At 37.3% G+C, this 22,777-nt stretch overlaps 1 protein-coding gene across 1 annotated transcript in view; it reads right to left on the bottom strand.

Annotated features, from left to right (window-relative positions):
* The window catches only part of FCHO2 (FCH and mu domain containing endocytic adaptor 2), a 151,072-nt gene that overhangs the window by 72,749 nt on the left and 55,546 nt on the right, over positions 1–22,777 (bottom strand). The window contains 3 exon segments of the mRNA XM_061188950.1: positions 4,935–5,031; positions 5,760–5,858; positions 11,273–11,377. Of these exon segments, the coding sequence (XP_061044933.1) occupies positions 4,935–5,031; positions 5,760–5,858; positions 11,273–11,377 (301 nt within the window).

Genomic DNA, 22,777 nt, shown 5'->3' with positions numbered 1-22,777 from the left:
CCAAATGTAAAATAGATAACTAGTGGGAAGCAGCCGCATAGCACAGGGAGATCAGCTCGGTGCTTTGTGACCACCTAGAGGGGTGGGATAGGGAGGGTGGGAGGGAGGGAGATGCAAGAGGGAAGAGATATGGCAACATATGTATATGTGTAACTGATTCACTTTGTTGTAAAGCAGAAGCTAGCACACCATTGTAAAGCAATTATACTTCAATAAAGATGTTTAAAAAAAAAAAAAAAAGAAAATATGGTACGTGTATATCTATATATACATATATATGTGTGTGTATATATATACACACACACATACAAACAAAATATTCAGCCATAAAAAGGAAGGAAATCCTGCCGTTTGTGACAACACAGGTGGACCTCAAGGGCATTATGCTAAGTGAAATAAGTCAGAGAAAGACAAAGACTGTATGATCTCACTTACATGTGGAATCTAAAAAAAACCTGGACTTATAGATACAGAGAACAGATGGGGGGTGTCCCCCACTAGGCAAAACGGGTAAAGGTGGTCGAAACATACACACTTCCAGTTATAAGACAAAATAAGTCCTGCAGATGTAATGCACAGCATGGTGACTTTAGTTAACAATACTATATTATGTATTTGAAAGCCGCTAAAAGAGTACAGTCATCCCTCAGTATCTGAAGGCAATTGGTTCTAGGATCCCTGCAGATACTAAGTTTCGAAGATGCTCAAGTCCCTTACATGGCATAATGCAGTCAGCCCTCCATATCCATGGCTGTGGAATCCTCGGACAGACAGGGCCAACTGTAGTCCTTAAAAGTTCTTATCACAAGAAAAAAAAATTTTTAACTATGTGTGGGAATAGATGTTAACTAAACTTACTTTGGTAATCATTTTGCATTACATACATATATCAAATCACTATGTTGCATACCTTAAAGCTAATACAATGTTATGCGTCACTTATATCTCAATAAAAAAAAAGTAATGACAAAAATGACACTACATATAATTAGTATAAAATAGTCTCAATAAATAGGAAAAAAATTTAATGCTCTCAAAGTGTTTGATGTACATAGGAGAATTGGAGACAAAGTTAGAGGTTATATATCTCAACAGATAACTAACTAAAGAAATTTTTCAGTGCAAGAGAAATAGGTTAACTTTCAGTTATACAAAGTTTTTAAAGAACTGGGCCTCTTGTTTTCTTTTTAAAATGTGTATCTCGTAGGCCTAAAACCAGTTTACAGAAGAACTCATCCACCAGAGGGAGCCCTTACAAAACAGGAGAAAAAAAATGTTAACAGTAAAATAGTATATACAACTCAAGGTTAGAATACTTCTTACAAAACAAAATCCACAATCACGTGTTATTTTTCTGAGAAACACAAAATTTCCATCACTGTAATAGACTCCCTCTAGTGACATAAATAGAACAAATATGTACGAAAGAGCTGTAACTCTTCACCCACAGCAAGTCAACTGGAGAAGTAATACTTATTCTTTCCATTCCACACCCACACCACTCCCTTTTTTCCCCCTAAATTAGTTCTAGGATCACTTATTTTGAAAATCAGTCACCTATATACACAATGTCAACAGTCAGCCTGAAACAGTCACCTAATTCTGGGTTCAGTAATTCTAGGAAAGCCCATGTCACCACCAATCTTGGCTTCCCTCTTACCATTTAGTTACAGAAATTTTCTACATGCCATATATCTTGAGGCCATTAAATTTAAATTTATAAACTATAACCAATAGTAGCTATTAATCAGGTATGTATTAATTTTTAGAAAATACCATTTATTAAGTACTCAATAAAAACCTCACAACCACCCCATGAGGTAGGTACTATTATTATCCTCACTTTATAGATGAGGGCACTGAGGCTTATAGGTCTCACTGGTAGTAAAGAATAGACCACAAACCACAGGGCTAAGTAGTGTGCTATACCACAGATAAGAGTAACTGAACTTTTTCTTGAGATAATTGTAGATTCACGTACAGTTCTAAAAAAAGAAAAGAGAAAAGAAATACAGCAAGATTCCTTGTATACTTTGCCCAGTTTCCTGCAATGATAACATTTTGCAAAACTACAATATAATGTCACAAACAGGATACTGATAATGATACAATCTATCAACCTTATTCAGTTCTGTCTCAGGCCTTTTTAACCAGCCAATACACATTTGCTTTTATTCTACCAATACTTCTAAATGCTCTATATAAAAATTCTTAAATTGTTTTTACCTCTCTTAACTGGTTTTCACTTACAATTTAATCTTTACAATGAATTTTAGGGTTTCACACTATTTTGTAGTTATGTATCTCAGCATCCTCATTCTCCTACATATGTAAACTTAGGTAGTTCTATTCTAATTTCTCCAAAGCATGGGCCTTGAGGTCAAGGATCCTGAAATTTAATCCCAGTATTCTGGCATGTACTTAGCTTTGGCAAGTAATTTAACCTCTCAATATTTCCATCATCTGTAAAATGGGAATAACAGTACCTACTTCAAAGAGTTCCTGAAGATCAAAGTTTGCCTGCAAAGCAGTTGACATAGTACATGGCACAAAGTAAGTACTCACTAAATTTAACCATAATTATTTACTATTCCTTCACCAAGACTTATCTAATAGCAAATCCATCCATTCCGACCTCTTCAACATCCTAACCTTATCTTATATGCCCATCTGTTCATTCATTCAACAAAAATGTACTGTTTACACATAATAAAGATAAACAGATGAATCAAAAACAGAACTTTTCTTCATAAGAGCACAATTACTAAAATTTAAGGTAGACACCAACAATGCCAAAAAAAAGTACAAAGTTCTCTGTTTGATGGTGGAAGTAACACATGACCTGGCTTTTTAAGAGTTTATTCATTTGAAAAATGAGTGGGATATAGCATTTTCTAGAGTAGACATAAGGGCAACTAAGGTACCAAGGGCAAAAGCGGGGTATGGATAGGAAACAGCAAGCAATTCAGGTTGGCTGCAATGGAGGGTGCCAGAAAAGAAAAATGGAAAGTAAGACTAAAGATTGGACAAGGGCAGGGGCTTCCCTGGTGGCGCAGTGGTTAAAAATCCGCCTGCCAATGCAGGAGACACGGGTTCGAGCCCTGGTCCGGGAAGATCCCACATGCCGCGGAGCAACTAAGCCCATGCGCCACAACTACTAAGGCTGTGCTCTAGAGCCTTTGAGCCACAGCTACTAAAGCATGCGCTCCTAGAGCCCGTGCTCCGCAACAAGAGAAGCCACCGCAATGAGAAGCCCACGCACCGCAACCAAGAGTAGCCCCCGCTCGCCACAACTAGAGAAAGCCCTCGCGCAGCAATGAAGACCCAACTCAGCCAAAAATAAATAGATAAATAAATAAATAAATCTATATAAAAAAAAAAAAGAATTGGGCAAGGGCAGATCCCGAAAAGCTTTGAATCTAAGTCCAGAATCTAAATTTCATTCTTTCTATAATGAAAAGTCAAAGATTTATGAGTAATGCAGTTATGAGTTCATAATTATATACCCAAAACATTAATGTGCTACAACATGTAAAATAGACTAGAGAAATCTCTACTGTGCCAGTATTTAGAAAGCTGCTGCTGTATTCAGTGAGGTAGGTAAGAAGGAAGGTCTGAAGGAAAAAATACTAACGGAATTGAATCAATACAATTGGAAACTTAACGAAACGTGGGAAAAAGGAAGTGAAGATGATTTAGGTTTCAAGCCTTAGCTGTGAACTGCACTGAAGAAAAATGGCTCCCAGACTTCTCTACAAATCACATATTCATTTTCCTGAATTCTAAACTATACTTTAACTTCTTTACTGGACTGAATAATTTTTACCTGTGGAGTGAAAACAAGTATCTTGCAAGAATATGGTAGAGTAACTAATAGATAGATTCAAGAAATCTAGAAGGCTTGGGACTTCCCTGGTGGCACAGTGGTTGAGAATCCGCCTGCCAACACAGAGGACCTGGGTTCGATCCCTGGTCCGGGAAAATCCCACATGCCGTGTAGCAACTAAGCCTGTGCGCCACAACTACTGAGCCTGTGCACCACAACTACTGAAGCCTGCACACCCTAGAGCCTGCGCACCGCAACTACTGAGCCCACGTGCCACAACCACTGAAGCCCGCGCGCTCTAGGGCCCGCATGGTGCAACTACTGAAGCCCACACGCCTAGAGCCCACGTTCAGCAACAAGAGAAGCCAGCGCAGTGAGAAGCCCGCGCACCACAAAGACTAGACCTCACTCACCGCAACTAGAGAAAAGCCTGTGCGCAGCAATGAAGACACAGCGCAGCCAAACATAAATAAAACAAAACAAAACAAAAAAAAAGAAATCTCGAAGACTGTAAGTATGCTGAGCAAGAGAAGAGAATGGTGCTTATTATATTTGATATAACATAACATGCTTATTAAAAGTAAGATTAAGGAAACCTGTAATCATTTGTTCATAAAATAGGAACCAGGATGCCTGTACTCACTGGTATATTCCCCAGTGTCTAAAACAGTACCCAGAATACTATTAGCACTCAATAAATAAATTTGTTAAATATATATGTGAATGAGGAAAGAAAAAAGTTATTAAATTTTAAGAAATGTTCTCCACTGGCCTCAATGCTCTGAGGGCTTCATATTCTCTCCCACTCTTTGTCTTATTAAAATGGCCTTCAGTTGCTAACTCTACTTTTGAAAATATAAATAAACTGTAATATATTAATTTAGTAAAGGTATGATAACCACTTTAAGTAGTACTAAATTATTAACTACTGAAGGTCAAAACAAAAACCTAACATACCATCAGACACAAAGTAATGATATCTGAGATTTCACACAGACTTTTAGGTATCTCCCAAGCTCCATTTTGCAATTTTGGAATTTAAAGGCAAACACATTTGTTACTGGATGGAAAACGTGAATATGTTTCCTTGCAAAGTTTGTCATCTTACCAGGTCTTTCCTTCCCAGTGCCTTTTGACTCAGCAAATTTTTGTATCAAGCTTTCAACTGTAGTGTTAGCCATGTTATTTATAAATTCTTCATGGACCTATTAAAATGAAATAAAGATAAGTTTTTTTCACTTTCCATAAATAGTCTTACTGTATTTCAGACAAAACTTCCACAAAACAATTAAAATTCATTATACCAAAATATATATTTTTTGACCCAGAGCCTTTGAAAACTTTCATTTGCCTAACATGCTCTGTTACCTAACTAACACTGTTAGTAGATCTATGGATACAAACCACTTTTTACATGAACCCCTTAACATATGGTCTCACAGCCTTAGAAGTCAAGGCAGTGTCCTGTTCCTATCTTTGAGTGTTTTAGAGACATAAATCTTATGATAAATAAAACTTACACAGCAATGAAAATAGTATTAGAACTTTAGTAACCAAGAATAACAGACTTCATCTTTTTCTACTATATTTCAATGCACCCCAAATGTCATCATTAAGACACTTTTATATTTTTGGAAAATTTCTAAGCACAAGCTCTATAACTTACTGAAGTTGCTATTCTAAATTTTAAAATAGTAAAACTTTGTAATAAAGAAATATTCAAAAATTGTTAACTTCAGAATTTTAACTCCATAATTAATTTAAATTATCATCCATGATAGGATGGTAAAATCCAGGTTATTTTGTATTTAATACATGTAAATACATATTCTTTACCTGAAATAATTCAGTATCATGTTATGAGTTACGATTTTTAGAGTCAGAAGTGAACATAAAATTCTCATGAATCAGTTCAATAAAAGTAAAAACGTACCTGGCCTATTTGTAAATGAATTTCCTTTATAGCATTTGACAAGGATCCTATAATTTCTTTTATATGAATGAGATGAGTTTCTTCAATATCTTGAAATTTCTGGGTAGTGAATATAAAAAATTACACACACACACAGATATATTCTGAAATCAAAACACTTTTTAGAAGTCATCTTAATACAGCTAACCAAATTTAGCAAGTTATCATTATTATTTAATACCTAACAATGCTTCTAGACAAATGAGTCTAGCATCGAAAAATATAGCATCGAAAAAAGTTAACTTTTTGTTACATCATTTCTCAGGCAAATATGACTTTTTCAGAATTAGAAGATACCACAAATTAAAATCTATAATCACGGTCAGAAAATCAGAAGGAGACCCAGAAGAGAATAGTGTCAGAAAACCAAGGGAGAAGTATTTCAAAAACTGAAAAACAATTAGTTGGCAGAGCTAAAACTACAGTTTACTTCTTACGACTTTACAATCTAGCCCATAGACTTTCAAAAGGTCTAATTCTTGAAATGTTAATACATAGTCTCCAAAAGAGACAGTCTATGGTCAAAGAAATCTGGGAAAGCCTGTATGTATACTCTGTCTCAGCAGTTCTCAACTGAAGGTAGAGATGATTCAGATGACCTGGAGAATGTTTTCAAACTATAAAACAAATAGATCCTCCATGACTACTTAGGCAATGGGCTGGAAAGAGGTAAGAATGTTGTTTGGAAAAAAAATCCCAGGTTATTCTGATATTTACTCCCCAGGAAGAAAACCACTGCTAGACTTGGCTTCACAATAAATGTATTAAAAACTGAAGTAACTGAGAAAAATACTAAAGTAACAAAACCTGTTGCACTCTGCTTAACCCAGTGTCTTCCAAATTTCTTTGACCACACAACCCTTTTTTTCTTCTTCTCTGAATATCTATTAATATCTCACAGAACAATAATATTCCTCAAAACAGGATTTGGGAAATGCTGAACTAGTCATTTTCAAACAAAAATACATTTGTCATTTCCAGTACACAAACCTGATTACCCACTTTCTTGCCAAATTACATCAGTTCTAAGGAGCAGGCCTAAATGTCTGCTATTTTTCCCTAGTTAGTTTATCAAATTAAATTCCCTCACCCCATATTTAATGTCCAATTTTCTTCAGCACTGAGTTACGTGATCAGAAATCACTAAGCCAAATAATCATGTCTATATTTGTGTAAAGGGTCTGAACTTCTTAAAAAAAAAAATCAATTATGGTGAAATTATAGTTTTGGCAGTAATGCAACAAAGTCCAAAAACTTAAATCCATTTTATTCATGAGGAATGATAAGAGTTAAAATAGAGTGCTTGTCTTGACTAATTTTGACCAAGTCCAATGAGAATACCAATACTGCAAGATCCTTAATTACTCTTAAGAACTGAGGAACATTCAGGAGGAGCATGATCCTATTTTACGTTCATATTATAAGAATTCACCCTCTGCTTAAACTTCTGCAATTTAATGAACAAGATATTTTCTCATAGACAGGTAGTCCCAAATCCAGGAAAGCTTGGTCAAACAGCCACTAATTTCAAATGGATGATCCCTAATTCCAAGGAAACTTGTGCCTTCTTCTCATTCTCTTTTGAAACACCTACGTTGAATAAGTCAGATCCTTAATAATTTAGAAATATCTTGAAGCATGAAGCCAAACAGAAACTAAAAGCATGATTCAGCTACAATCTTGAAACTGTGCTTTATTTTTGGTGGGAGGACACTGCTAAATATCAGAATTCCTCAAAATTAGTGACTACGAAATAAGCTCAGAGTTATTCAGCAATGGGAATATAGTATCAAGTGTTTGAATATAAATGAATAAATCTTCTTGAACAAATCAGAGTTTTTCCTCCTTGCCATTTCAAATTCACTGTGTTCATATGTACTGTTATATTAGTTTTTTTTAAAAAGTACAATTTTGTCAGCCACGAGAGATATAGAAAAGCACTCTAATACTAAAACTCCTTAATCTGAGGGTGTTGCTCAAGCAAATCTCAAATTTCCTTGAACTAGCCATCTAACTGTTCAAAGTAAACAAAATCTCCTTACTGTTTCAAGTTTTTTAAGTGTCATTAACCGACAGTGGTGAAAAGCATAAGCACAGAGTCACAATTTTAATCATGCTTATTCTCAACTCAAATGAAAAAACTTACATCACAAGTACTCCAAGTAAATTCTAACTTCTTTCACCCCAGGTAAATATATGTCCTGCCACCCAAATTTCATTCTCACTAGATTGACAGGCCCCTTCCCACTGGGATTAAGTCAACCCGCTTGGCCTGGAACAAAAGGAAAGTAGAGAAGAAAAAGAATTCTTTTCCCTTCTAAATAACCCAAAATAAAGTCTACTGTCTATTAAGAAACAAAAGTTAACCTGTCCTACAGTTGTGCGTGTGTGACAGAGACAGAGAAAGACAAGGAGGGAACACGAGAAAGAACACATATACACATCAGCACAGTATACCATCATCTTTATTTAAAAGCACCATGGTTAAACATCTGCTCAAACAAATTAATGTTTCCATCTTGGAATTGGCAAGATAAACAGTTAAAAAGCAATTTGAAAAAATGTAATGAGGAAGCAGAAAGAGATAAGGAGAGGGAAAGATGAGTGCTGAAGATTCTTTATAAGATAATATATACAAACAAAAACACTGACTCTAACAAATTCTAATTTGTTTTTTCAAATTAAATAACTGAAAGGCAAACATTTTCACTGATAGAAACTAATCATTTTGATAGGAAATTAACAAATCAATAACTGCCTTATAAACGAGTGTTCCTAATGATTTAAAAGATAAAAGAGAACTTGCTGAAGTCTACAATGACCTCAGTTGCTATAGAAACTGAAACTTTTTATCTCACTAGAGATGGAGCCTCATTTAACACAACTAAACCCTTCTTGAAACATTATCATTTCCCAGCTGCCATGACATTACATTTCCCAGTTTTCTTCCTTCTCTGGCTTCTCCTACTTGGGTTTCAGCATCTCTTCCTCTCCCAAACTGACCATGATGAACCTCTCAGAGCTTGGCCACTATTTCCCCACACTCTATCCAAAGGTGATGTCATTACGGCTGTGTGTACTGTCCAGCCCCTATTTTATAAAGGCCCAATCCTTTATTCAAAACCTTTGGGACCAGTTGTTTTGGAATTTAAATATTTTGGATTTTTTAAAATAAAGATAACATGGTGTTGTTACCATATATCTCATAATACTACCAACAGGATCTGCAGTGGCATCTGTTTATCGAACACTAAAGGAAAACATGTATATTCAGTCTAAGTAGGATAAAGAGACTATAAATTAGCCTCACATCGGTTCAAGTTTTGCTGCCAAATGAGTTCCGGAAAAAAAATTTTTGGTTTTCAGAGCTTTTGGAATTCAGAATTGTGGATAAGGGATGTGAATATTATGTCCAGCCCAGATTACTTACAGCCTCCAAAACTGCCCATTTGATGTCTCCACTTAGGTATATGCAGCTCAAAATTAACACGTTCAAAACTGAACATCTCACGCTCTTCCGACCCCTCAAACTAACATCTCTTCATCTAGCCTTTGCCATTCATCTCTATACACATAGGCTTACAAGCCAAAACCTGGAAGAGATCTTGAATCCCTTTAGAATTCTCCCATTCACCCTACCCCTGCCTCCTCCAAATGCATTCACTTGTCTCCTTCTCCAAGGCCACCACACTGACCCTCATCCTTCTCACTGGACTATGATACTGCCTTCCAAATTGGACTCTTGATTCTCCTTTGGCCTCACTATAATCCATTCCTCACGAAACTGTCAGAATTAGCTTTAAAAATGCAGACCATATCATGTCACGCCCCTGCATACAGCTCTTCAATGTATTCCAACTGCTCTTGGGAGAAAACCTAAACCCTCACTAAAGCCTGGTCCTTGATTATCTCTTTAACCTCATTTCTAACCACCATCTCTCCTTACTCAGTTTCAGTAAGCATTTTTTACTTTCTAGAATGTGATCTCTCTTTTACACATCTGGGTCTTCATATCCACGGTCCCCAATGCCTAGAACACTCCTGCCCTAGAATGAGTCTCTTACTGATTCTTCAAATCTCAGTTTTAAATGTTACTTCTCCAAAATGGACTTTCGTTAACTCCCTAATCCAAATTAGGTCATCCCTCTTATTCTATCTCATGGAAGCTTGTTCTTTTCCTTTGTAACATTTATAATAATTTGTAACTTTATATTTAAGCATATATTTAATGTCTGTCTCCCTCCCCTATACTGTATACTCCATGTAGAGCAGAGAGAATCTGTTTTATTTACGTATACATTGTATACACCCAGCATCTAGCACAGTGCCCACAACACGGTAAGTAGAGATGGATGCATTATGCCTGCACACAAGCATGCAAGCCGTCTGTTTCTGAGGTGTGAATCATTCACCACTCCAAGCGAGAAGACTCCCTAGAATCCAAAAAGTCAGATTCATAAAGTCCTTCTTCACACTTACAGAGTGCCTACCATGAGCTGAAAACTGTTTTAAGTGCTGAGGAGATAGCAGTAAACAAATCAATCCCTGCTCTTACAGAACTTATATTTTAGTGGGAGGAAGACAGACAACAAAAAATATGGGTAGAGGAGCCAGTGTGCTCCACCATATTTCTAGCCCCTCAGACATGATGACTAAGAATGTTCTAAGAAGAGGTTCCTCCACCAGCCTCAGTGCCAGAGTGAAGAGCTAAGCCATGATGAACAAGTAGCGTGATAACAAATAAACACTTGCTATTGTAAGCCACTGAGATTTTGGGGGTTCTCTGTCACAGCAGCATACCATCCTATCCTGTCTGACGGCAAATTAAATGCATGGTGTCAGATGATGACAGGTGCTAAGGAGAAAAACAAAACAAGAAAAGAGGACAAGAGGTGAAGGTAGAAGTTTTGGGTATAATTCATAAAAGCACCCATCATAAATCTAGGCCTTTAACTAAACGCTCTAAGAACATCAAATTGAATATAATTTATCCCAAGCGTATAGGAAACAGACTTTTTTTAACTGATTGTCTGTCTTCCCTTACTAAAATGGAAGTTCTATGAGAGCAGGGATTCTTGATTGTTTTGTTAACCACTATATCCTCAGCACTGAGTCATTTCCAGTTTTCTTCTTAAGTATAAGTCAATTTTAAAACCCATTCATAATCATTACTGTCTTCATCATCTACCAATGTCCTCATTTTCTCCAATGCTCTTTAAACATTCCAGTCAATCTGAATAATCCCTTATGATATTATAACTATTGATTCTTGGTCTTCAATCTCCAAAACAAGATGTATATTTTTAAAACAGCATTATTAAAACACTGAGATTGTGCATTTTAACATTTTCTAATACTAAAAAAATTTATGACAGAAAAATTATATTATTTTTACCAGTAATATAATTTATTATAATTTATAAACAATAAACACAAATATCCTGTTTTAGATTTAAAGACTTAAAAATACCAACCTGAGCTGTTTCTGTCATTTTCTGTTCAAAATCAGCTTTTGCTAATGCATATTTTTCCACATAGAGTTTATAGGTATCCGTAGCTTTCTTAGATTTAACAGCTGCCTGTAACAAAACAGAAACATTTTGAACTATACAAAATATTTTTTATTTCCTGATATAAGTTTATACGAAATAATAATTTAAGTGCATTTTAAGAAATGAGGCCTATGTTGAGTTCAAGCTGACAAAAACTAATACCTTTTTTCAAGTCCTCCTTAGCAGTATTTTTTGTTACGGTCACACAATAATGCAGAAATTAAATGCTAATTCTCTTGTCTGATGGAACGTGCTTTAAAAAGTTAAAATACTCTCATTTTATAACCCAGAGTAAGATCACACAACCACATAATAGTACAATGTTACTAAAAATTCAACGAACAAAAATGTGACAATACCCTCAGAATATGCTTGACACTCCTTTACACACCTGTGAGTCTTCCTTCCTTCCACAACAGATATTCCGTTTAATGTCTGATCAGTGACTATAAAGCTAGCTCAAAAGTTGAAAAAAAAAATCAATTTTCCTTGAGGTTTCTCAGTTTCCACTGTGCTCCAGAAAATCTATAAATTTGTTTTTAATCATTGCCTATTTTTCAAGAAATTGTTACTGCATTATTATAGTTCTAATTTTATCAAAGTTACTTATTCAATAAAAACTTAATAATATGTTAAATATTAGGCAGTGAGGAATATGAATACAAATTATATAGGGATCTTTTCTTCAGGGACTTCATAGAAGAAGTATAACCTATACATAAACAGCTAGAAATTGGTGGAAAGTAACAAAGAAGTAAAAACAAATGGAAGACAGACATTAAAGAAGAAAAACTATGTGTCACTTGTAGGTTGGGGCAGACATGTGGCTATCAAGAAACCTGATTATTCTCAAAGGATTGATCAATTTGGATACAGGAAGTTTGAAGGGAAGGGGTGTTGAAGTAAATAAGAGTTTAAAGAAGATCAAAAAAAAAAAAAGCTACAGGATTTCAAGATAAAACATCTCCACTTTCTTGACGAGGTAAGAGCGGGTCTGCTACGAGTGAAGAAGAGTAGGGTACGGTTGGGAACTTCAGGAGAATAAAGAAAGTTTCAAACCATGGCTGTGGAGGATGCAACTGGTAATAACTACAGGAGTAAAAGTCTTGCAAAGAGCCTCTGAGGGCTAAGCTGCAAAACTTGGAATTTGTGCAGAGCCAATCAGAGCCAGTAGGTAATTATCTCCAGCTATGTTCAGGAGTCTAAGAATAAGTATTAGAAACAGAAAGTTGGGTTTACCTGGAGGTTTGGGGTTGGCAAGAGATGCATAGAGTCTTATTCTCTAAAAAGGCAACTCTGTACTCTCTCTAAAATATAATTGCATATATTATATTAAACACACATGCTTTATGTGTGTTTCTTAAATAAAGAATATAGGATGCCACTTTATCTTGTAGTGTATCAAAACCGTATCTTGTATCAGAACTGGTTTCAGAGCCAAAATAAACTGGATTCAACTTCTAGCTCTACCAATTACTACCCAGTTGACTTTGTCTTTGAGTTTTATATAGTTCTCTCATTCCTAAAATGGAAATACCACATATTTTTTTTAGAGCTTTGGCACAGATGAAATGTAATTTATGTAAATGCTTGGGACAGGGACTACAAAATAAATAGTATCTGCTATTATTATGGTTTCTAAAAGGAACATCAACAGGAACATACATCATTATATTTTGCTGTTACATTTTGCTGTTATTATATCTAAGAGTTGTTCTAAGCTCTACCCCTAGAGTAAGTGTCTAAAACCTACAATGATTTTCTAGTTTGCTCCTATGGACCTTTTTTTAAACTCTCTTCCCATTGTCTAGCCGTATGACATTATTTTATACTACTGTTAATATACTTCCTCTAACATCCTTGCCCTTTCAAACATTTAACCATTAGATGAGATGGATATTTAGAGTTTACAAACTACCTTCACGGGAAGTCCAGATAACCAAGTTTGCTAGAATTTATTTTAAAAACAATTTTAATGCCATGGTTATCTGGGTTTCCTTTTGGATTTTGTTATGCCAAGAGACTTGGAAGAAGAGAATTTCTTCCAGCTACCTAAATTTTCAGTCTATACAAGAGTAACAAGCAACCCACAGTCCATGGAGTGATTTTTAATGACACAGTCTAGCAAAATGATATATTCCCACTGGGAGCCCCCTCTTCTTTGCTTCTTCTTCATCCTAACACTACTCTTTTTCTCTGCTGCCTATTAAGTTATTGCCTTATAATTTATGTATCGGCTATTGATAAATACATGAGCTGTGATCACTCCTAGAAGTGTTTGAAATTTGAAAGGAAATTCATAAACAATGGAAAAGTCCCCCAAAATATAACTATAATGATTGTGTCCATACTTTTTAAAGTAATTTATTCCATGGGATCTTTCCTGTTTTCTTTTTGCAGGTTCTACACAAAATAAGACACCTCCCCTTCCAAACTTACCATTAAAACCTTTCTCTAGCAGCCTCTTGTTCTGTACTATTCAATAAGTCTTAGCTCCTCAAAAAGAAGGAAGCTTCTTGAAGACAGAGGGGATAATATGTACTTAGCCTTTAAGAACCTTCATAACATCTAGCATGATGACAGGCACATGGTAGAAACTAAAACATTTATTTACTATGGCATACAAATTCATAATCCAACAATCAGAAAATATGTGAATGAACCACGTAAAAAGGGAAGAACTGAGTCTACAGCCTATATTTAAAGTAAACTCTTAATTTTTATTATATTAATAAACAGGAAAAGTTCAATTAATATTTTGCTATAATGATTATTTTTCCTAGTAGACACATATGCTGCACTGTAGACAACATAATGGTTTCTCACTTACAAAAAAAGAAAGAGAGGGAGGGGCAAGATGGCGGAAGAGTAAGACGCGGAGATCACCTTCCTCCCCACAGATACATGAGAAATACATCTACACGTGGAACTGCTCCTACAGAACACCCACTGAACGCTGGCAGAAGACGTCAGACCTCCCAAAAGGCAAGAAAATCCCCACGTACTTGGGTAGGGCAAAAGAAAAAAGAAATAACAGAGACAAAAGAATAGGGACGGGACCTGCACCAGTGGGAGGGAGCTGTGAAGGAGGAAAGGTTTCCACACACTAGGAAGCCCCTTCGTGGGCAGAGACTGCGGGTAGCAGAGGGGGGAAGCTTCGGAGCCACGGAGGAGAGCGCAGCCACATGGTGCGGAGGGCAAAGCGGAGATTCCCGCACAGAGGAGCGGTGCCGACCAGCACTCACCAGCCCGAGAGGCTTGTCTGCTCAGCCGCCGGGGCGGGCGGGGCCTGGGAGCTGGGGCTCGGGCTTCGGTGCTAGCCGGGAGGGAGTCCGGGAAAAAGACTGCCTCTTTGTTTCGCGGCGCGCAAGGAGAGGGGATTCAGAGCGCCGCCTAAACGAGCTTCAGAGACGGGCACGAGCCGCGGCTATCAGCGCGGATCCCACAGCAACAGGGACGCAAAGGGAAAAACGCGGGCTTCGGTCGGATCCCAGGGAGAGGACTGGGGTTGGCTGCGTGAACACAGCCTGAAGGGTCTAGCGCACCACAACTAGCCGGGAGGGTGCCCGAGAAAAAGTCTGCAGCTGCCGAAGAGGCAGGAGACTTTTTCTTGCCTCTTTGTTTCGCGGCGTGCAAGGAGAGGGGATTCAGAGCGCCACTTAAACGAACTCCAGAGACGGGCACGAGCCGCGGCTATCAGCGCGGACCCCAGAGACGGGCATGAGACGCTAAGGCTGCTGCTGCCGCCACCAAACAGCCTGTGGGCGAGCACAGGTCATTCTCCACACCGCCCCTCCCGGGAGCCTGTGCAGCCCGCCACGGCCAGGCTCCCGTAATCCGGGGACAACTTCCCCGGGAGAGCGCACGGCGCGCCTCAGGCTGCTGCAACGTCACGCCGGCCTCTGCCGCCGCAGGCTCGCCCCGCCTCCTCCGTACCGCTCCCTCCCCCCGGCCTGACTGAGCCAGAGCCCCTGAAGCAGCTGCTCCTTTAACCCCGTTCTGTCTGGGCGGGGAACAGACGCCCTCAGGGGACCTACATGCAGAGGCGGGTCCAAATCCAAAGCTGAACCCCGGGAGCTGTACGAACAAAGAAGAGAAAGGGAAATCTCTCCCAGCAGCCTCAGAAGCAGCGGATTAAAGCTCCACAAACAACTTGATGTGCCTGCATCTGTTGAATACCTGAATAGACAACGAATCATCCCAAATTTAGGAGATGGACTTTGGGAGCAGGATATATTAACTTTTCCCCTTTTCCTTTTTTTTGTGAGTGTAGATGTGTATGCTTCTGGGTGAGATTTTGTCTGTATAGCTTTGCTCTCACCGTTAGTCCTAGGGTTAGGTCCGTCCGTTTTTTTTTTTTTTTTTTTTTTTTTTGGCTTAAAAATTTTTTTTTTCCCTAATAAATGTTTTCTTAATAATTTTTTCCTTATTTTCTATTTTTAAAAAAAATTTTTAATAAGTTTTTTCATATTTTTTATTTTAAAAAATTAAAAAATCTTTTTCTTAATAAATTTTTTCTAAATAATTTTTTTCTTATTTTTAGTATAAAAAATTAATAAATCTATTTTTAAAAATTAAAAAAAAATTTTTTTTTCTTAATAAATTTACTCTTAATAATTTTTTTTCTTATTTTTTATTATAATTGCTTTATTTTATTTTATTTTATCCTCTTTTTTTCTTTCTTTCCATTTTTTCTCCCTTTTATTCTGAGCCGTGTGGATGAAAGGCTCTTGGTGCTCCAGCCAGGCATCAGGGCTGTGCCTCTGAGGTGGGAGAGCCAACTTCAGGACACTGGTCCACAAGAGACCTCCCAGCTCCACGTAATACCAAACGGCGAAAATCTCTCACAGATCTCCATCTCAACATCAAGACCCAGCTTCACTCAACGACCAGCAAGCTACAGTGCTGGACACCCTATGCCAAACAACTAGCAACAGAGGAACACAGCCCCATCCATTAACAGAGAGGCTGCCTAAAATCATAAGGCCACAGACACCCCAAAACACACCACCAGACGTGGACGAACCCACCAGAAAGACAACATCCAGCCTCATCCACCAGAACACAGGCACTAGTTCCCTCCACCAGGAAACCTACACAACCCACTGAACCAACCTTAGCCACTGGGGACAGATACCAAAAACAACGGGAACTACGAACCTGCAGCCTGTGAAAAGGAGACCCCAAACACAGTAAGATAAGCAAAATGAGAAGACAGAAAAACACACAGCAGATGAAGGAGCAGGGTCAAAACACACCAGACCTAACAAATGAAGAGGAAATAGGTAGTCTACCTGAAAAAGAATTCAGAATAATGATAGTAAGGATGATCCAAAGTCTTGGAAATAGAATAGACAAAATGCAAGAAACATTGAACAAGGACGTAGAAGAACTAAAGAGGAACCAAGAAACGATGACAAGCACAATAAATGAAATTAAAAATACTCTAGATGGGATCAATAGCAGAATAACTGAGGCAGAAGAACGGATAAGTGACCTGGAAGATAAAATGGTGGAAATAACTACTGCAGAGCAGAATAAAGAAAAAAGAATGAAAAGAACTGAGGACAGTCTCAGAGACCTCTGGGACAACATTAAACGCACCAACATTCGAATTATAGGGGTCCCAGAAGAAGAAGAGAAAAAGAAAGGGACTGAGAAAATATTTGAAGAGATTATAGTTGAAAACTTCCCTAATATGGGAAAGGAAATAGTTAATCAAGTCCTGGAAGCACAGAGAGTCCCATACAGGATAAATCCAAGGAGAAACACACCAAGACACATATTAATCAAACTATCAAAAATTAAATATAAAGAAAACATATTAAAAGCAGCAAGGGAAAAACAACAGATAACACACAAGGGCATCCCCATAAGGTTAACAGCTGATCTTTCAGCAGAAACGCTGCAAGCCAGAACGGAGTGGCAGGATATACTTAAAGTGATGAAGGAGAAAAACCTACAACCAAGATTACTCTACCCAGCAAGGATCTCATTCAGATTTGATGGAGAAATTAAAACCTTTACAGACAAGCAAAAGCTGAGAGAGTTCAGCACCACCAAACCAGCTTTACAACAAATGCTAAAGGAACTTCTCTAGGCAAGAAACACAAGAGAAGGAAAACACCTACAATAACAAACCCAAAACATTTAAGAAAATGGGAATAGGAACATACATATCGATAATTACCTTAAATGTAAATGGATTAAATGCTCCCACCAAAAGACACAGACTGGCTGAATGGATACAAAAACAAGACCCATATATATGCTGTCTACAAGAGACCCACTTCAGACCTAGAGACACATACAGACTGAAAGTGAGGGGATGGAAAAAGATATTCCATGCAAATGGAAATCAAAAGAAAGCTGGAGTAGCAATTCTCATATCAGACAAAATAGACTTTAAGATAAAGACTATTACAAGAGACAAAGATGGACACTATATAATGATCAAGGGATCGATCCAAGAGGAAGGTATAACAATTGTAAATATTTATGCACCCAACATAGGAGCACCTCAATACATAAGGCAAATACTAACAGCCATAAAAGGGGAAATCGACAGTAACACAATCATAGTAGGGGACTTTAACACCCCACTTTCACCAATGGACAGATCATCCAAAATGAAAATAAATAAGGAAACACAAGCTTTAAATGATACATTAAACAAGATGGACTTAATTGATATTTATAGGACATTCCACCCAAAAACAACAGAATACACATTTTCCTCAAGTGCTCATGGAACATTCTCCAGGATAGATCATATCTTGGGTCACAAATCAAGCCTTGGTAAATTTAAAAAAATTGAAATCGTATCAAGTATCTTTTCCGACCACAACGCTATGAGACTAGATATCAATTACAGGAAAAGATCTGTAAAAAATACAAACACATGGAGGCTACACAATACACTACTTAATAACGAAGTGATCACTGAAGAAATCAAAGGGGAAATCAAAAAATACCTAGAAACAAATGACAATGGAGACACGACGATCCAAAACCTATGGGATGCAGCAAAAGCAGTTCTAAGAGGGAAGTTTATAGCAATACAAGCCTACATCAAGAAACAGGAAACATCTCGAATAAACAACCTAACCTTGCACCTAAAGCAATTAGAGAAAGAAGAACAAAAAAACCCCAAAGCTAGCAGAAGGAAAGAAATCATAAAGATCAGATCAGAAATAAATGAAAAAGAAATGAAGGAAACAATAGCAAAAATCAATGAAACTAAAAGCTGGTTCTTTGAGAAGATAAACAAAATTGATAAACCATTAGCCAGACTCATCAAGAGAAAAAAGGAGAAGACTCAAATTAATAGAATTAGAAATGAAAAAGGAGAAGTAACCACTGACACTGCAGAAATACAAACGATCATAAGAGATTACTACAAGCAACTCTATGCTAATAAAATGGACAACCTGGAAGAAATGGACAGATTCTTAGAAATGCACAACCTGCCGAGACTGAACCAGGAAGAAATAGAAAATATGAACAGACCAATCACAAGCACTGAAATTGAAACTGTGATTAAAAATCTTCCAACACACAAAAGCCCAGGACCAGATGGCTTCACAGGCGAATTCTATCAAACATTTAGAGAAGAGCTAACACCTATCCTTCTCAAACTCTTCCAAAATATTGCAGAGGGAGGAACACTCCCCAACTCATTCTACGAGGCCACCATCACCCTGATACCAAAACCAGGCAAAGATGTCACAAAGAAAGAAAACTACAGGCCAATATCACTGATGAACATAGATGCAAAAATCCTCAACAAAATACTAGCAAACAGAATCCAACAGCACATTAAAAGGATCATACACCATGATCAAGTGGGGTTTATTCCAGGAATGCAAGGATTCTTCAATATACGCAAATCAATCAACGTGATATATCATATTAACAAATTGAAGGAGAAAAACCATATGATCATCTCAATAGATGCAGAGAAAGCTTTCGACAAAATTCAACACCCATTTATGATAAAAGTCCTGCAGAAAGTAGGCATAGAGGGAACTTTCCTCAACATAATAAAGGCCGTATATGACAAACCCACAGCCAACATTGTCCTCAATGGTGAAAAACTGAAACCATTTCCACTAAGATCAGGAACAAGACAAGGTTGCCCACTCTCACCACTATTATTCAACATAGTTTTGGAAGTGTTAGCCACAGCAATCAGAGACGAAAAAGAAATAAAAGGAATCCAAATCGGAAAAGAAGAAGTAAAGCTGTCACTGTTTGCAGATGACATGATACTATACATAGAGAATCCAAAAGATGCTACCAGAAAACTACTAGAGCTAATCAATGAATTTGGTAAAGTAGCAGGATACAAAATTAATGCACAGAAATCTCTTGCATTCCTGTATACTAATGATGAAAAATCTGAAAGTGAAATTAAGAAAACACTCCCGTTTACCATTGCAACAAAAAGAATAAAATACCTAGGAATAAACCTACCTAAGGAGACAAAAGACCTGTATGCAGAAAATTATAGGACACTGATGAAAGAAATTAAAGATGATACAAATAGATGGAGAGATATACCATGTTCTTGGATTGGAAGAATCAACATTGTGAAAATGACTCTGCTACCCAAAGCAATCTACAGATTCAATGCAATCCCTATCAAACTACCACTGGCATTTTTCACAGAACTAGAACAAAAAATTTCACAATTTGTATGGAAACACAAAAGACCCCGAATAGCCAAAGCAATCTTGAGAACGAAAAATGGAGCTGGAGGAATCAGGCTCCCTGACTTCAGACTATATTACAAAGCTACAGTAATCAAGACAGTTTGGTACTGGCACAAAAACAGAAATATAGATCAATGGAACAGGATAGAAAGCCCAGAGATAAGCCCACGCACATATGGTCACCTTATCTTTGATAAAGGAGGCAAGCATATACAGTGGAGAAAAGACAGCCTCTTCAATAAGTGGTGCTGGGAAAATTGGACAGGTACATGTAAAAGTATGAAATTAGAACACTCCCTAACACCATACACAAAAATAAACTCAAAATGGATTAAAGACCTAAGTGTAAGGCCAGACACTATCAAACTCTTAGAGGAAAACATAGGCAGAACACTGTATGACATAAGTCACAGCAAGATCCTTTTTGACCCAGGTCCTAGAGAAATGGAAATAAAAACACAAATAAACAAATGGGACCTAATGAAACTTAAAAGCTTTTGCACAGCAAAGGAAACCATAAACAAGACCAAAAGACAACCCTCAGAATGGGAGAAAATATTTGCAAATGAAGCAACGGACAAAGGATTAATCTCCAAGATTTACAAGCAGCTCATGCAGCTCAATAACAAAAAAACAAACAACCCAATCCAAAAATGGGCAGAAGACCTAAATAGACATTTCTCCAAAGAAGAGATACAGATTGCCAACAGACACATGAAAGAATGCTCAACATCATTAATCATTAGAGAAATGCAAATCAAAACTACAATGAGGTATCATCTCACACCGGTCAGAATGGCCATCATCCAAAAATCTAGAAACAATAAATGCTGGAGAGGGTGTGGAGAAAAGGGAACACTCTTGCACTGTTGGTGGGAATGTAAATTGATACAGCCACTATGGAGAACAGTATGGAGGTTCCTTAAAAAACTAAAAATAGAACTACCATATGACCCAGCAATCCCACTACTGGGCATATACCCTGAGAAAACCATAATTCAGAAAGAGTCATGTACCAAAATATTCATTGCAGCTCTGTTTACAATAGCCAGGACATGGAAGCAACCTAGGTGTCCATCATCGGATGAATGGATAAAGAAGATGTGGCACATATATACAATGGAATATTACTCAGCCATAAAAAGAAATGAAATGGAGGTGTTTGTAATGAGGTGGATGGAGTTAGAGTCTGTCATACAGAGTGAAGTAAGTCAGAAAGAGAAAAACAAATACAGTATGCTAACACATATATATGGAATCTAAGGGAAAAAAAAAAAAAAAGAGGTCATGAAGAACCTAGTGGCAAGATGGGAATAAAGACACAGACCTACTAGAGAATGGACTTGAGGATATGGGGAGGGGGAGGGGTGAGATGTGACAGGGTGAGAGAGTGTCATGGACATATATACACTACCAAATGTAAAATAGATAACTAGTGGGAAGCAGCCGCATAGCACAGGGAGATCAGCTCGGTGCTTTGTGACCACCTAGAGGGGTGTGATAGGGAGGGTGGGAGGGAGGGAGATGCAAGAGGGAAGAGATATGGCAACATATGTATATGTGTAACTGATTCACCTTGTTGTAAAGCAGAAGCTAGCACACCATTGTAAAGCAATTATACTTCAATAAAGATGTTTAAAAAAAAAAAAAAAAAAAAGAAAGAGATACTCTTTATAAGTTCTAATATATTTTTTACATCAGCTTTCACTCTTCAAAGGTAAACATCATATGTCAGAATAAGGAAATTACATACCAACTTAAAGAGGCATCTTAGAAAACTGGCAAAAGTAGTACTTAGTAATGAATAAATTTTTTTTTAAAGAGTTTATTGATTCACAAGGTATTTTAAGTAATGACAAAAAAAAATTTAAAGAAAACTAGGGGCATCCTATAAAAGAATATAGAGGCCACTTTAGAATGTAATCGTATTCTGGACTTCCCTGGTGGCGCAGTGGTTAAGAATCTGCCTGCCAATGCAGGAAACAAGGGTTCGAGCCCTGGTCCAGGAAGATCCCACATGCCGCGGAGCAACTAAGCCCGTGCGCCACAACTACTGAGCCTGCGCTCTAGATCCCACGAGCCACAACTACTGAGTCTGCGTGCTGCAACTACTGAAGCCCACGAGCCTAGAGCCCATGCTCCGCAACAAGAGAAGCCACTGCAATGAGAAGCCCGCGTACCGCAACGAAGAGTAGACCCCGCTCGCTGCAAACAGAGAAAGCCCGCGCACAGCAACAAAGACCCAACGCAGCCAAAATTAAATAAATAAATAAATAAATTTTTAAGAAGAATGTAATCATATTGGGAATATATATATTTTTTGAAACATCTCTCATAGGAAATGACTATACAGCAACACTCAGTTAAGTCAAAATGACTTTCTAAATACTATCTTTGCTTAGTAAAACTGTAAATTCTTAGGGTAGACTCATAGAAACTAAATGCCCCAGTAGTAACAAACTTGACCACTTCTGTAAAGTGATTATTAAAAGGGAAGTTGGAGCATAGCAACTTATGCTTTAAAAGCAATAGCTACATTTCTTCTCATAAACAAAAGATTGGCCTTAATAGATTACCTACTGATGACGAAATAAATCCTACATTTTATTCATTTCCTTAGCATTGTAAGTTTTCTGATGTACTACCAGAAATATTTCTGTTTAAGTGTCTATAATTTTTATAGTAAACTCCTATGAATCAAATACATACACAT

Source organism: Eubalaena glacialis, chromosome 4 (genome assembly GCF_028564815.1).
Source record: "Eubalaena glacialis isolate mEubGla1 chromosome 4, mEubGla1.1.hap2.+ XY, whole genome shotgun sequence".
NCBI lineage: Eukaryota > Metazoa > Chordata > Mammalia > Artiodactyla > Balaenidae > Eubalaena > Eubalaena glacialis.
This window is presented reverse-complemented; position numbering and strand designations above follow the sequence as displayed.